Consider the following 14622-nt stretch of genomic DNA (forward strand, 5'->3'; position numbering starts at 1 on the left):
AGGCTCACAATCTCCTGTAAATCTAGATTCAGGGGATTTGATGTCTTCTGACCTCTGTGATATCCTACATCCATGTGGCATTCATACATACACTCAGGCACATACAGAAACACTCACACATAAAATAAACAAATGAATAAGCAAATGAATATTTGAAAATAAAAGAAATCATAGGGCCAGTGAGATGGCTCAGCAGGCAAAGCTTTTTGCCAAGCAAGTCCTGAGACGTGTGCTCAGTTCTTGGAACCTACATAAAGGTGGAAGAGGGAACCGACCCTACGGGTTGTTCTCTTATCTCCACATGTACACCATGGCATATGTGTCCATATACATCACACACACGCTAGTAATAACGATGATGACAAATACAAATAATTGAAAAGAAATTATAGGCTCTGAGGGAATCAAAAAGATGATATGGTATAAGATTGTGTAAGTTTGGATCTGTTTAGTCAAGAAGGCTCACATTTTGGTATCTTGGTATACGGACAGAAACTTTCTCTTCTCTTGTTTCAGCTACCAAGGCTTTCGGACAAACACCCACTATATCTGGGATGCTTCTTATTATGGTCATATTTGGCGCCCTTGGGCCTGAAACCTGTGAGCTCAGGAGCCTCAGGTTAAAAAAAAAAAAAAAAAAAAAGCCATCCTTACCTTTTTGTACAGACTCCTCAGATCTCGATACTGCCACATGCTGTTGAGGACCTGAGATGCAGCCTTGACCACCTTTGGAGAGTGCCTGATAAAGAAAAGACAGAAAATGCACATGATGAATGCCATGTTGGTTTGGAACCACACTGTCTTGTCAGGAAACATCAAAGTCTACATCGTCTTGGTTTTTCTCTTCAGTACAGTCCTGTTTTCCTAGTCCCCATTCTTCTCAATGACATATCTGGAAGACGACGGCAGGAAGGCACCAGAGTTTGGCAAAGAAATGCCAAAAACACAACCAGCAGAACCGTGACATTTAGGGAGAAAGCATATATAGTCTCCAATAATATAAAATGGAAGAGAAATATGAAAAAAAAAAAGTGATTCAGTAGCACTGACTGAATCTAGGAATTTTTATAGCAGTAGTAAGAGAAACGGAGACACCCATATCCCCAGGGCACAAATGCAGGTATGGGGCCCGGCACACTGACCTGTGTGAAGACAGGCAATTGCTTCTTGTTGCCTGTGGCTGCTAAGCAAAAGCAAACACACACACACACACACACACACACACACACACACGTTACCATGGATACCTAAGAATGCCCATGAACAAGAATCTAACAAGCCCCGTGGTAATTGTTATGAAGACACAACTCTCACCTTTGGTCAATGCCAATCTGCATGTTAAAACAGAGACTAGGTCAGTATAGCCATATTGATTTAATCCCATCAGATTCTTGTGTAGCATTAATTTTAAAAGGTCTTATTAATAAAAACAAACCTGGAGCCAGGTATTGGGGTGAATGCTGGAAGATCAGAGAAGCAGAACAAGCCACAGCCACCTCACCTTGCCAATTTCTCAGCTGATCCTGTTGCCTCAGACTGGAAGCCTCTGAGTCCTCATCCAGAATGAATCTCAGATGAACTGCTGCTAAAAAGCCTAAAAGCTTAACCAGGCCTAGTTCCTTGTCCTCATGTCTTAAATACCTATCCGCTTCCTGCCATCACTTCCTGGGATTAAAGGCTCTTGTCACCATGCCTGGCTGTTTCCAGTGTGGCTTTGAACTCACAGAGATCCAGACGGATCTCTGCCTCTGGAATGCTAGGATTAAAGGCGTGTGTGCCACCATTTTCTGGCCTCTATATCTAGTGGCTGTTCTGTTCTCTGTCCCCAGATAAGTTGATTAGGGTGCACAATATTTTGGGGAACACACTATGCCCACATTCTTGAAAGTCACTTTGACTAGTGCTTGGCTTAGAGGAGGTACTAACTACTTGCAGACACTTAATTCTAAAAATGGTTTCACCACCAGCTGCACAATGTGAGTGGCAACCACTGAAATGGTCTACCTCAGGGGCCAGGTCACTTTTTCTGTAAGGAGTACGATAGTTTGCAGAGGGCGTATGCTTGTTGGTCACAGTTACTCAATTAACTGTCACTAGCAAGAAGAATGTGGCTGTGTTTCCGTACATACAACACTATATGTGCACCAAACAAGAAGAAGGTATAATCTGGGCTGTGGGCTCCAGTTGTGGGTCTGTGGTCCCTGGGACTACTGGTGTTGGCCAGGATGTTACAAGTAATGAGGCCTTTAAAGCAATGGATAGTCCAGAAACTGACTGGTATGGTTGACAGGTCCACTGAAAACAGTCTCTGAAGTGGGACCAAAAATGTCTTTGGCTCTTACTACCTTTCTGTCCGCTCTTCCTAAAGAGGCAGAGGACCAGGACACCTGCTTCTGGATAGGGTGCCATATCAGTGAAACGTACCCATGTACATTTCATTGTACCCATGAAATCTCAACAACATGGCGACCAAAGCTAGACCTGCACAAATGCCAACACCAGTTGACAAGCCAGTGTGGATGGGGCGGCGTCTCATAGGGTCCCACCCCTCCATGAAGGGCTGTAGGCAACTCATGGCTGCTGAGAGACAGTGAGTCAGTTTTTGTCGGGAGCAAGTTCCCTGGTAAGTTCTCCATTCCCCCACCTGGTCAGCCCTAAACATGGACATAAGAGCGACCCTAAATGGATGCAGATCACACATCCAAACCCTCTCTCTCTCTCTCTCTCTCTCTCTCTCTCACACACACTCTCTCTCTCTCTCTCTCTCTCTCTCTCTCTCTCTCTCTCTCACACACACACACACACACACACACACACACACACACACACACACACACATACTCTCTCTCTCTCTCTCACATACACACACACACACACACACACACACACACACACACACGTAACAATAAAAATTATAGGAGTCTTAAGAGATCATGAATTTAGCCGGGCGGTGGTGGCGCACGCCTTTAATCCCAGCACTCGGGAGGCAGAGCCAGGCGGATCTCTGTGAGTTCGAGGCCAGCCTGGGCTACCAAGTGAGTTCCAGGAAAGGCGCAAAGCTACACAGAGAAACCCTGTCTCGAAAAACCAAAAAAAAAAAAAAAAAAAAAAAAAAAAAGAGATCATGAATTTGAGAGGGGGTTGCAGGGATTGGGAGTTTGGAAGAGGGAGAGGGAGGGTGGAATTGTACAAACTCATGTATGAAATTCTCAAAACATTAAATAAAAATATATATTTGAAATTTAAAAAGGCCTTTGAAATGCAAAGGAAGCAGATGGTAGATGGGCTGGGGTGGGCTTGGATTTGAGAGCTGAAATAAATGAACGTTTATGACAGGCCTTCTCTAATGAAATCATGGAATGTCAGGACATGTGGATAGCATGGCTGCTGCTTTTCTGGGTCTTTATGTTTCTAATTTATGTGAGCTGAGGTTAGAGCCTCTCCATCCATTTACTGAAGAGCAAGTGACAGCTACCTGTTTCTGAGAAACAATCCAACTGCAGCTGTACTGTAACAAAAAACCAAGGTCCTAGGAACTCCACTTTTCTCCCTAAAACATTAGCTACAACAAGGTAGCATTTATTTTATTTCACTAAAATAAATGGATGTTTAATTATTCTATAATTTATGGTAGTATCACGCTCCAGTTATAGTTTGAAATTCCTGTAACTTAGAGAGAAATTTAAACCTTTTCATGGCCTTGTATGATCAAGGTTACACAAAGACTAAATGCTCTTGTGTTTCACCCCTGGATATTTGTCTCTGGCAATGCCCAGGCAACCCTGGAGGAACATTATTAGCATTCAGGTGGTGGTGGTGTGGCTGACACACTTAGCATGAAAAATTCCTCTGACACAGTGTAATTTGTTTTGTTGTTTCAACTTCTTGCTTAGTTACAAAATAGAGACTGTATGAAAAGCAGTTTAGCCTCTCAATTAAAATGCCAGTGTGGCAGGGTGTAACAATAACACGAAGGTCAAAAGGAACACTGCCATCTTCTTAGTCTTTACTTTGGTTCCTGCCACTAGACTGATGTCATAAAAATATCTGCTTGAAAAGCTGTAGCTATCAACTGAAGGACTAGAACAATTCAATGTTCCTAAGTGATTATAACCCGAGCCAGAGCACACAGCTCTTGACTGACAAGTAACAGTTCAGACTGTTAATAGCTTCTCTGCCTTATAATAAACACAACGACACATTCAACACGATTTCCCATATAACTGTTGAAATCATGAAAATGGATATCAGGGACATGACAGAATGTCTGTAATGTGTGTTTAAAAATTGTATGAAAACAGTAAGTCATCAGACTTTAAAACAGTGTACATTCGGCTCCTGTAAGTGTTGATAACAATTACATAGTGCTTTGATCTTCGTGGGAGCTGTCAAATCAGGGGTGGCTGAAGATGTCTGATGGTGCAATTCCTAATGGAGTACCCATGGTACATCCCAGAGTACCAGTCGCCTTGAATGTCTTCCCAGTACCATAGGGGTGCGGTTCCAATGCACTGTGGTGCCTTACAAGTCTGATTTGTTCATATCACTACATGGTTAGGCTTGCTCATACTTAGAAGTCAAAGGTTACAAATATTTAAACCCTGAGGACCACAGCTAGGCATACGTGCGTTTTCTTCTGTGTTTTTGTTTGTTTACTTTGTCATGTGTGTTCCTATGCTGTTACAAATAAAATCGGATTTGAACTGAACGCAGTTCTAGGAGCGAGTTTTTAAGAGCAATTTAGTGTGGGCATATTTGTAATAGTTATATAGGATAGCCGGAATGAACCGGTATTTATACTGTGTTATTGGCTCCCCAGCTCAAAAGTTCTACTCCTGAAAAGGTTTTCTGATTTGTTAAAACACACCGAGAGGTTCAAGGGAATCTTAATGTTGGCCGTCACCACAGGACTGAGCAACAAATAAGGAGTGGCATGCTAAGAATCAGAGCAATTCTCCTGGACTTGTTTGATTTCAAAAGCAGTGAAAAGCAATTATAAACTAAAGTGTAGGTAAGAAACGAGAAGTTATAAAAACCTTGATTTGACCCTCCAACTATTCAGTATATTCATATACAAAAGAGATAAACCACATGAAAAACAGAAAGGCCAACTCAGCGTGAGAACTATAATTGTAAGAGACCTGATTCAGTTCAATTTAACACTTGTTATTAAAATCACAACTCCAGGCTGTTGACAAAGAAAAAAAAAAAGATAAGGAATGATTTGATGAAATGAGTGACTGTCCATGAAGAAATATTTAGTCAAATTAAAGGACACTTGTGAGATCACCTACAGATGAAAAACATCTGCCCCTTTTAACAATCAAGTCTGGACCACACCTTACAGGGCAATTTAGTAGGTCACCAATGAGGAGTCACATTGTTTCATGGGTGATTTCTCCAAAAAGACTTTAAAATAGTTTCACCAACTAGTTTTCTTTGGCCATAAGACTGACCACAGCATCTTTTCTAAACTCAGACAACCGAAAGGACTTGATAGATGCCCAACCATCTACTCCCAGATTTCTTGTCCTTAAATTCAGAGAATGTACTTTAACCTTGGGATGTCTCATAAATACAGCAAATAGAGTGCTCCTGTCAACTGTGGTTTTATTGTTTCTTTAAGTGTGTATGCTTTAAAAAAAAAAAAAACAGTAACAACAATAATATACTGGGCTCACAATGCCCAAGGCAAGTAAGCATTTCTTTTCCTTGAGACCCACAGGTCTGCTGAAACTACATGAAGAAAACTACATAACTTCCTACCTGTGAACTAGGGTGTTTTATTTTCAGACAGAACATCACGAGTTGTATATAATTCAAGTCCCAAATCTACATTGCACAATTGCCCAAGTCCAATGGGCTTCGCTCCTTGACACAAGAACATATTCAAATCTAATGTTGAATTGCTGAATGGACCTATTTAAGAATCTCAGGGTATTTAAAAACCTCCCCCGAAACTTTTAGAACACATTGCCAATAACCCGAGTTAAATGAAATAATGAGACAGAGTTTCCAGAGAGTCTCAAAGAGCATACCTCACCCTCTCCAATAACAAAAGAAAAATTAATTATTTAGCATTTAGGTGTAAAGGAATGGGAGGCAGGGAATGAAACGGCAAGAAGTCGGCGGGCCCTTGATAATAAAAAGTTTACCCATTTAATCTTCTTTGATTACACCGAGGGACTTCCAGAAGACAAAATTTAATTAAGGGTAGTGAAGGTTTCTGTAAAGGTTGATATACTAGCTGATACACTAACATCCTGGCTGATGAAGTTTTTTTTTTTTTTTAGTTGCATACAGTAAGATCCCCTTGATTCTTAAATCACAGGGAACATTCCCACATATGGAGGAGGTGCAATGGCTTGGAGACCAATTTGCTTCTTCTTCTTCTTTTTTTAAATTGAATTTTACATATCAGCTACGGATTCCCCTGTCCTCCCTCCTCCAGCCCTCCCCCCCCACCCTCCCCCCAGCTCACCTCCCATTCCCATCTCCTCCAGGGCAAGGACTCCCCTGGGGATTCAGCTCAGCCTGGTAGATTCAATGGAGGCAGGTCCAGTCCCCTCCTCTGGGGCCTATGCAAGCTGCTTCTTTTTGTTCCATTTGGCTGGAAGCCCTTCTTTGCACTCTCCTCTCTGCCTGGCGAATTTCGACTTATCTTTTCAGGTTTGATGATCCCTGATTCCAGGAAGGGTATCAGGACAGGCCTGCCTTCAGTTTTAGGTTAGAAAGCTAGGGCACAGTAACTTGTTAAATTACATTACCTGCCCAGAATCTCACAGCGAGTAAAGGAGAAGGCTAGATTCGAATTTAGTTCTCTCTGACTCCGTAGGAAGGACACAGCGAGAAAACTCCCATGTGATGACTTGGAACACAGAACCAAAGGACATGGGTCCATTGATACAGGGACTTGCAACCACAGAGGAGGCTCAACAGCAGGAAGACAAAGGCACGTGTGCAGGCTAAGCTGGTTGGCTGCCCTGTGAAGGAACTCTGATTGCGGGTGGGACGTGAAGTCTTCCTTAGCAATGCAAAGACAATGCCACCCCTGACTTACTCCAGGGCAAAGACAATGCCGCCCCTAACTTCAACGCACAGACAATACCACCCCTGACATCAATGCACAGACAATGCTGCCCCGACTTACTTATCTCCTTTGCTTTTGGAGATGCCGACCAACTTCTCGATGCCACCGGCATCCCGTAAGGCCTTGGCGTTCTCCATGTTCTTGGTGATCACTTCGTGCAGGGTGCAGCACACGGCCGTCACGGTGTCGTCTGACATGGCCTTGCTCCCTGCATTGTTACTGTTGTTCCCTCCGGGAAGCCGGTGGACCAGGTCTCGCATGGCGTATTTGCCTTTAGAGAAGAAAAGGGAGGGGACAGTTTAGGAATGGTGAAGGCAGAAGAAGAGGGAACAGTGGAGAGATGGGAACAGAGGAGAAACAAGGATGCAAGAAGGCACTGTGTGTCAATCAAATACACACACAGAAGGCACAGTACGGCTGCCCAGTGTCCACTGGGTCCAGGACCTCCTCACCACCACACTGTAGATACCCAAATCTATGGAAGCCCAGGTCTCACATAAAGTAGCACATACGCATCCTTCCTCATACTTTCAATCACTTCTCCATCACTTCTTTTACTCAACCCAACATAAATGCTGTGTACGACTAAATGATGTCATATGACTAAAAAGAAAAACTCTGCATGTGACTAATGTACATGAATATTAATCAAATACTTTTGATATGCAGGTGGATGAATCCTGGCTGAGGAATATACAGTACAGAGAACCAACTGTACTTGCTCATGGCAAAGGCCAAGGGTCTGGTAGTCCATAGATGTAGGATTGGGTGTCTTTGGGAGTGACTTTATGGCTCTAACCTTCAGTGATTTCAGTTTTAAAAGCAAGAACAATAATGATACAAAATCTGTAAGATTATTTAAAAGATGAAATGGGGAAACCCATGGGAAGCATTTATTCCATGATTAAGAAAGGCCACAGCCTCAAGAGATGTCATGTTGATATCCACAGAAGTAAATAAAATGTATGGTGGTTGATACAACCTTATGAACTTAGATTGGGATCTGTATAATTTAACAGCAGTTGAATCACTAGCAGGGGAGGCGACCTTGACAAATCGTCTAATGTGGTGTACTGTGGTAACCTTGTCTCTCCAATGAGCTTTTATTGTGTGATTCTGTAATACAGCATTTACCAACCTGGCACAGTTTTCTTTGTGTGAAAAATGAATAAAACCCAACTTTGCTTACTGAATTCACTTTATCATTACCTGTCTTGCCTCTCCCAATGATAAAGGTACCTACAGTGACAGATTTATGGAGTGTTTTTAGAATACAAAGCACTTTAGACATTACCAACAGCCCAGCAAGACAATTAATGCATCCCACCCGTTGCTTCCAATTCTGTTCCTTTAATTTACTTCGGGAAGTAAACAAGCAGCAAAGTTGGCTGTCCCTAAAATTCTTTTCGGTGGAATTGGCAAGTGTTCCAAGTTAGGTCTTTTACATACCTCCCACCCCCAAACTAGACATATGTAGCCAGCTTCTAATAGTTACAGGAAACACTTTACCTGCAACAGACCTCTAAATGGCACCTTCTTCTGCTGATAAATTGTCTAGTGTGTGGCAGCATGGGGCAGGAGAAAGAACCCCATGGGAATAGGCAGTATCTTAGCTCCAGGCAGTAATAAATAAAACATAGGGCTCTGTAATATGATATTTTGATATCTGTTCTTATCCTTATTTTAGTGGCTTATTTTAGCTTGGACAGAAAATGCTGATGTTTAAATTACGGAAATAGAAGAGTGTCTGCATTCGGTTGATGACAGGAGAGGAAGCGTCTGACAGAAGTGCTTTGACTTGAAAACCCCCAAATGGGGCATATTTATTGTCTAATGACAGCATTCAAAGTGGTTCGGAGAGGATGCTTTGTGCGTGGATAGTTAGTCCTCGCAGCAAATTGCTTGATATATTTATCGTTAAATCAACTCAACTCTGACGAAGAGCTTGCTTCTGTTGAGTTCAGCACGCCTGTGGTTCTATCATAAGCCACCGGAAGGAAGACAAATCTGCCAACCACCAATGTGAGGAGACGGACATGTCCTTTCCTCCCTGCCTCTGGAAGGGAAGTGATGCAGGATGTTCTGACGACAGGATTGAGAGACACTTCAACCATTGAGCATTTGGGACATTCACACTGTGAGTGTGGGAGACTGGTCTTGTGACCTTAATATTCTCCTGGTTGAAAGCAAATATGTTGAGAAGAGACTTACCTGTGGAATTTCTTAGTCTCTAAGTAATTAAGTAAATAAATAAACCTATGTCAGGTAATAGTGAACGTGTGGTTTCTTTATAGCCTCCCAATCTGTAAGGCCTAAAGGAGACACAACTGATTGTGTAATGTTCACAATTCATGGAAACCACCCCACTATCAAGAAGCTATCCATTCAACCCTGTGTGCCAGGCCATGTGCCCAACATGCAAAGGACCAGGAGTTACCACTGCTGAGAACTCATTGGAACTCTTTTGTTTCCAATATGTCACCGACAGCACACGAATGCTTTATTGGACAGCTAGGGCTTTTTCTCAAGTTATCAGAGCCTATATTTTCACTAGCTGAGTGAAGAAAGCAATCAAGCGTAATTATTCCCAGATAGAAGACCTCTTGGCTGACTTTGTTGAGTCCTTTAAGAACATAATGTTCTTTTTCAATGTCTTCGTTAGTGTGTTTCAAAAAAAAAAAAAGAAAACAAATGAACACGTCTTCTCACACCTGAATTTGAACACTTTTAGCAAAGGAAAATTGGGCAGTAGGGAAAACATTTCAGCTCTTTCTGGTGTTTGGAAACTTTGAGGCTAATTGAAGAGGGGAAGGGAAATATGGTCCACAGGATGATGATAGCCACAAGCGATTGTGCTCTGGGCTTATTGGGGAAGATGAAAAATTGGTTTGGCTTGGGGTGGTTGTGGAAGGCTTCACATAGGAGGTGGACAGTCAGTTGAGATAACTCTGTAGGTTGGGGGAGGGGTAAGATCCAGCTGCTATTTTATAAAGAACATGCTGATACATTAAGAGCTTCATGAGATTCAAAGGAGGAACAATGCAGTCTTTTTCTGACCTGGGTTTTTGCAGTTTTGACTTGTCAGCACAACTCAAGGTAGCTGGCTGCTAACTGCTCCACACCCCACAGCTGCTTTCACCCCTTAGTCTGAACGCTAGAAAAAGCGAGTCTTGTTATGCAGTAAGAATCTTGGTCCCCTTTTCCTCTCCAACCCCAGGTCATTCTTTAGGGTCCCTGAGGTCTGAGACGTCTTTGCAAGTGAAAGGCAGTTAATTCCATTTTTGTGTCTGAAGCCCTGAGGCAAGGCTAAAAGGTGAGGGGGTGTCTTAGTTAGGTTTTTATTGCTGTGAAGAGACACCATGAGCATGGCAACTCTTATAAAGAAAACATGTAATTGAGTCGCTCCCTTACAGTTTCAGAGGGTCAATCCATTATGATCATGAAGGGAAGCATGGTGGCATGGAGGCAGACGTGGTGCTGGAGCTGAGAGTGCTACATCTTGCAGGCAACAGGAAGTCAACTGTGACACTGGGTGGTATCCTGAGCATAGGAAACCTTAAAGCCCGCCCACATAGTGACACATTTCCTCCAACAAGGCCATACTCACTCCAACAAAGCCACACCTCCTAATAGTGCCATTCCATATGAGCTTATGGGGGCTGAATACATTCAAACTCCCACAGTGGGTTAAACTTACTTTCACAGTTTAATACGATTAAGGTGACCAAATTGTTCATTTCTTTTCTCTTTAGTGATAGAATAGGATGGAGAATGGTTCCATGGCCAAGGGTTGGGAGAGAGGGTGGGACAGCAGGTAGAGATTGCCTTTCTAGAAACTGCAAGGTAAGCAGTTTGGAAGAACTGCATGTGGGGCCCAATAGCATGGACTGGCTTAGGTAAACTGTTAAGTCCATTTGCGTTTGTGTACATAATGTGACATCGTTAATATATGTGCTCTGTTGTAATATATATTATAATAAAAGGACTAAAGAGTCCAATGAAAGTACAGTCTCAGATCACTTTAATGCTGTCTTCTTTACCAAAGTGAAATGCAAAAATGTTTAGCAATGAGTGAATTACATCATAAGTCCTATGTGAAACATGAGAATCAAAGGATAACAAGTTGTTAGGTTGGCTAAGGCAAAGGGGCCATATTACTTTAAAGACTTAAAGAAGTTCCAATATTCCGCACCTAAGGTACAAAGAGTCCATGTATTTGCAGGCTTATTGTTTACTGGGATCTAATCTATGCAAGATCCCATTTATGTCTTCATTTGAGAACTAGTATAGACATTGTAAATGTCCACTTAAGCTGGCATTGTTTATTTAAAATGGTACAAACTAAAAGAGCATTTAACTAGGTTGAGATTTCATGACTGGTGTTTTACAAAATATTTTTTTGTTAGTAAAAATAATTGTGTAGATTCTGTGAACAGGCTTATTCCATTCAACATATTTTGATGCCCTGTTTTTTGTTTTTGACAAGATTTGGATCACTAAAGACTTGTGCACATAATGCCCACACACTTGATAATGGAGAACCAGGTTGCCCTTGGTATGCACATTCGTGTTGCCCCTCAGGAAGTGTAAAAAGGGTATGTGTCCTTGAAGGAGGCAGCGCCTTTCAAATCTGGTGACCATGGGCAGCCTTCCTGGATTCTGGTTGGTCTCTTGGAATACCGACTCAGGTGCCTGTTTCCTAGCCTTCTCTCAGCTGGTGGGCAAAAAGAACACGGAGAAAATGCTATCATTGAATGTTTTAGTTCAATATTTGCCAAAGGAACCTTGCACACACACACATACAAAAAAAAAAAAAAAAAAAAAAAGGAAAAGAATAGAAAAATTCCTAACACTGGGTGAGGTGATTTTGCTATTGTTGTTGTTACTGTTTTATTTTAAACATTATCACTCTGAACCAAGCCAGATTTATATATCTATATCTATCTATCTATCTATCTATCTATCTATCTATCTATCTATCTATCTTGCCTTTAGTCACTCAGGATTAACTTTCATGTCTTGTGTCCTTTAAGAACTGTTTTTGAAACTGCCTTCCCCAAATCCACACCCCATAAAATGTAAATAAATAAATAAATAAAGTAAAAAAAAATGTAAACCATTTTTGGATTTTCCCAGACACCAAAAAGTATGTTCTCTTCTACCTTAGAAAATATGGGATGCAAAACTTTAGATATGCACAGCATTATGTAGATTTTTTTATATGCCTTAATATTTGTGGTGATAACTGTCCTGTTTATCAAGAATCTGACACAAGAGTTGGGTGTGATGGCTCTCTTCTAGAATCCTAGCTCTTGGAGATTGACATCAAGTTAGAGGCCAGGCTGAGCTACATAGTGAGACTACATCATCATCATCATCATCACAACAACAGTATAGAAACAATTAAACTAATACAAAATGGTTTGATCAGTGAAGAAAAGGAGAACTCAGTTCCCATTTACTGTGACAAGTATCCTCATCCTGATCAGGTGTTAGCAGTGACTGACAGTGTTCGAGAGAGAAATACATCCTCCCCTTCATTTAAAGAATGGAATGATGGTCAACCTTTTAATACAGAAGTTTCAGAGAGCCACTTCCTTTTCTGGTAATACTGGAATGCACTTGGATGGTCGAGCGTAAGGCCTGGAGCTTTCTTATACCCTCCTGTGTCTACACTTAGGTTTACATCAAGTGTTCTTGCTCTCATGTGAGTCACCAACTACCTCCTGTGGTAGAACACTTGTCACAGCCTTAGTATTACTGTTTAGGACAGGTATGCAACCACAGACAATCAGCTTTACTGCCAGCAGGGAATTCCTGATTTTCTCTCATGCTTGCCTAAGACCCTGTCTTAAGTCCCGGCTCAGCCACAGTGCCTTTGTAAAAAAGTATCAAAGCAGAAGCCTGCTTACAGAATACTCACACATGGTGTGATTAAATACTAGGCTGTTGCTCATAGTCAAAACTGACATCATCAACACAATATAGAAGTCGGCATTCCCACAGCTCATTCAGATTCCAATCAGACCACTCGGATTGGAGAAGCAGGATGGCTTACTAATCCAAGATCAATAAAATAAAGATTTATGACCAAAGTGAAACACATACAACTGTGGTTAACATTACATTTTAAATTAGGCTCACTATAAAAGCCTTCTTCCTACATTGCTTGTATTTATTGCCTCATCTAACAGGTTCTACTGTGAAATTTGAATGACAGTTTCTTCAAATGGAACCCTCTTCTAATGAATCCTTCAGAATGCATTGAACATATCCTTGTGAAAGTTTCTTAAACCCATGATAAGACAAACAATTGTCAGCAAAGACTACTACTACGCCTGGAAATGTAACAAATGCATTGATCAGCCTGGGTCAATACAACTCGGAGCAACAGTTATAAAGCGCCTTTTCTGTCTGTGTACTTTCCTTAACTGTAGGTTTTCATGGTAAATGATGCTGCTGAATCTCACCACCATGTAATCAAGTAAATAAAATCTGTAACCATGACCTTACCAGCTATGTTACATTTAAAGGCAAGTAAAATTTAATTAGACATGACAAGTCCATTAAGGAACTAGAGCATTTTGCATGTGAAATTGGTATCTGCAGCCTCTTCCTAGGACACTGGCTTGGCTTGCACGATATGGTTTAGGGGATTTCAGTCCTACAGGTAGCATGGTCAGGATCACTGAAAACGAGCTCAGAAACCTGGAGTAATCTCTGAACTAGGCAAGGGAGGTGAGACTAGGAAGAGGTGAAGCTCACACCTCAAAGTTCTGTGTTGCTGAGCTCAGGAGCTGACGTGAAAAGGAGTGGGGCATTTCCATCATAAGAAAATGACCACAAAAGCTAACTGTTGAGACCTGCAGCATACACTCTTCACCTTGCTAACCATGAAGACGTCTTTCTGAATGGATCATCCCTGATTGCTGTGTCTGTGTCTATAAAACCCGCAAGGCAGACCATCCAACACATGGTCAAACAACGCAGCTGAGCAGACATCCGTGGTGGCGTCTGCACTTCAGCATAAGAGGAGACTAGTAAGGAAAACCAGTCCCCAGCTGTCTCCCCCATGGCAACATGCCCATCACATAAAAATAGCACAGCACAGAAGATTAGCTCAGGGAATAAAAAAGCAAGAACAACAACAAAAAAAAGCAAAAGAAACACACCATCCCATTCCTCCAGCCCCACACTGGGTTCCTAACCAACTTCATCTCCTACATGGGTTACATCCTTACGGATGATGATAAGGTTATCCTATGCATGAATTCTTGTTTGTCCAGTGCAATGTGAGCATGCATAACCTGATATATCAAGGTAAATGTGTACTCTTTTACTTCATATATGGATACCAGTTATTAAGGCTGGCTCCCTTCTAATAATTCATAAGTAAAATTCTCTCTCTTATTATTTTTACTGAAAAATATTTTTCATACAAATTATTCTTATCACCATTTCCCCTACCCCAACTTCTTCTAGATCCTGCCCACCTTCCTACCCACCCATCTCTAACTCCTTTCTCTCTCTCT

At 41.7% G+C, this 14622-nt stretch overlaps 1 protein-coding gene across 8 annotated transcripts in view; it reads right to left on the reverse strand.

The window, feature by feature from the left end:
- The window catches only part of Ctnnd2 (catenin delta 2), an 863700-nt gene that overhangs the window by 42599 nt on the left and 806479 nt on the right, over positions 1-14622 (reverse strand). For all 8 annotated transcript variants that reach the window (XM_052743025.1, XM_052743021.1, XM_052743024.1 and 5 more), the window contains 2 exons: positions 7151-7361; positions 655-739 (listed from right to left, as the gene is read on the reverse strand). In XM_052743025.1, the coding sequence (XP_052598985.1) occupies positions 655-739; positions 7151-7361 (296 nt within the window). The remainder of the gene's footprint in view (positions 1-654; positions 740-7150; positions 7362-14622) is intronic.

Source organism: Peromyscus californicus, unplaced genomic scaffold (genome assembly GCF_007827085.1).
Source record: "Peromyscus californicus insignis strain IS unplaced genomic scaffold, ASM782708v3 Scaffold_18__1_contigs__length_77618521, whole genome shotgun sequence".
NCBI lineage: Eukaryota > Metazoa > Chordata > Mammalia > Rodentia > Cricetidae > Peromyscus > Peromyscus californicus.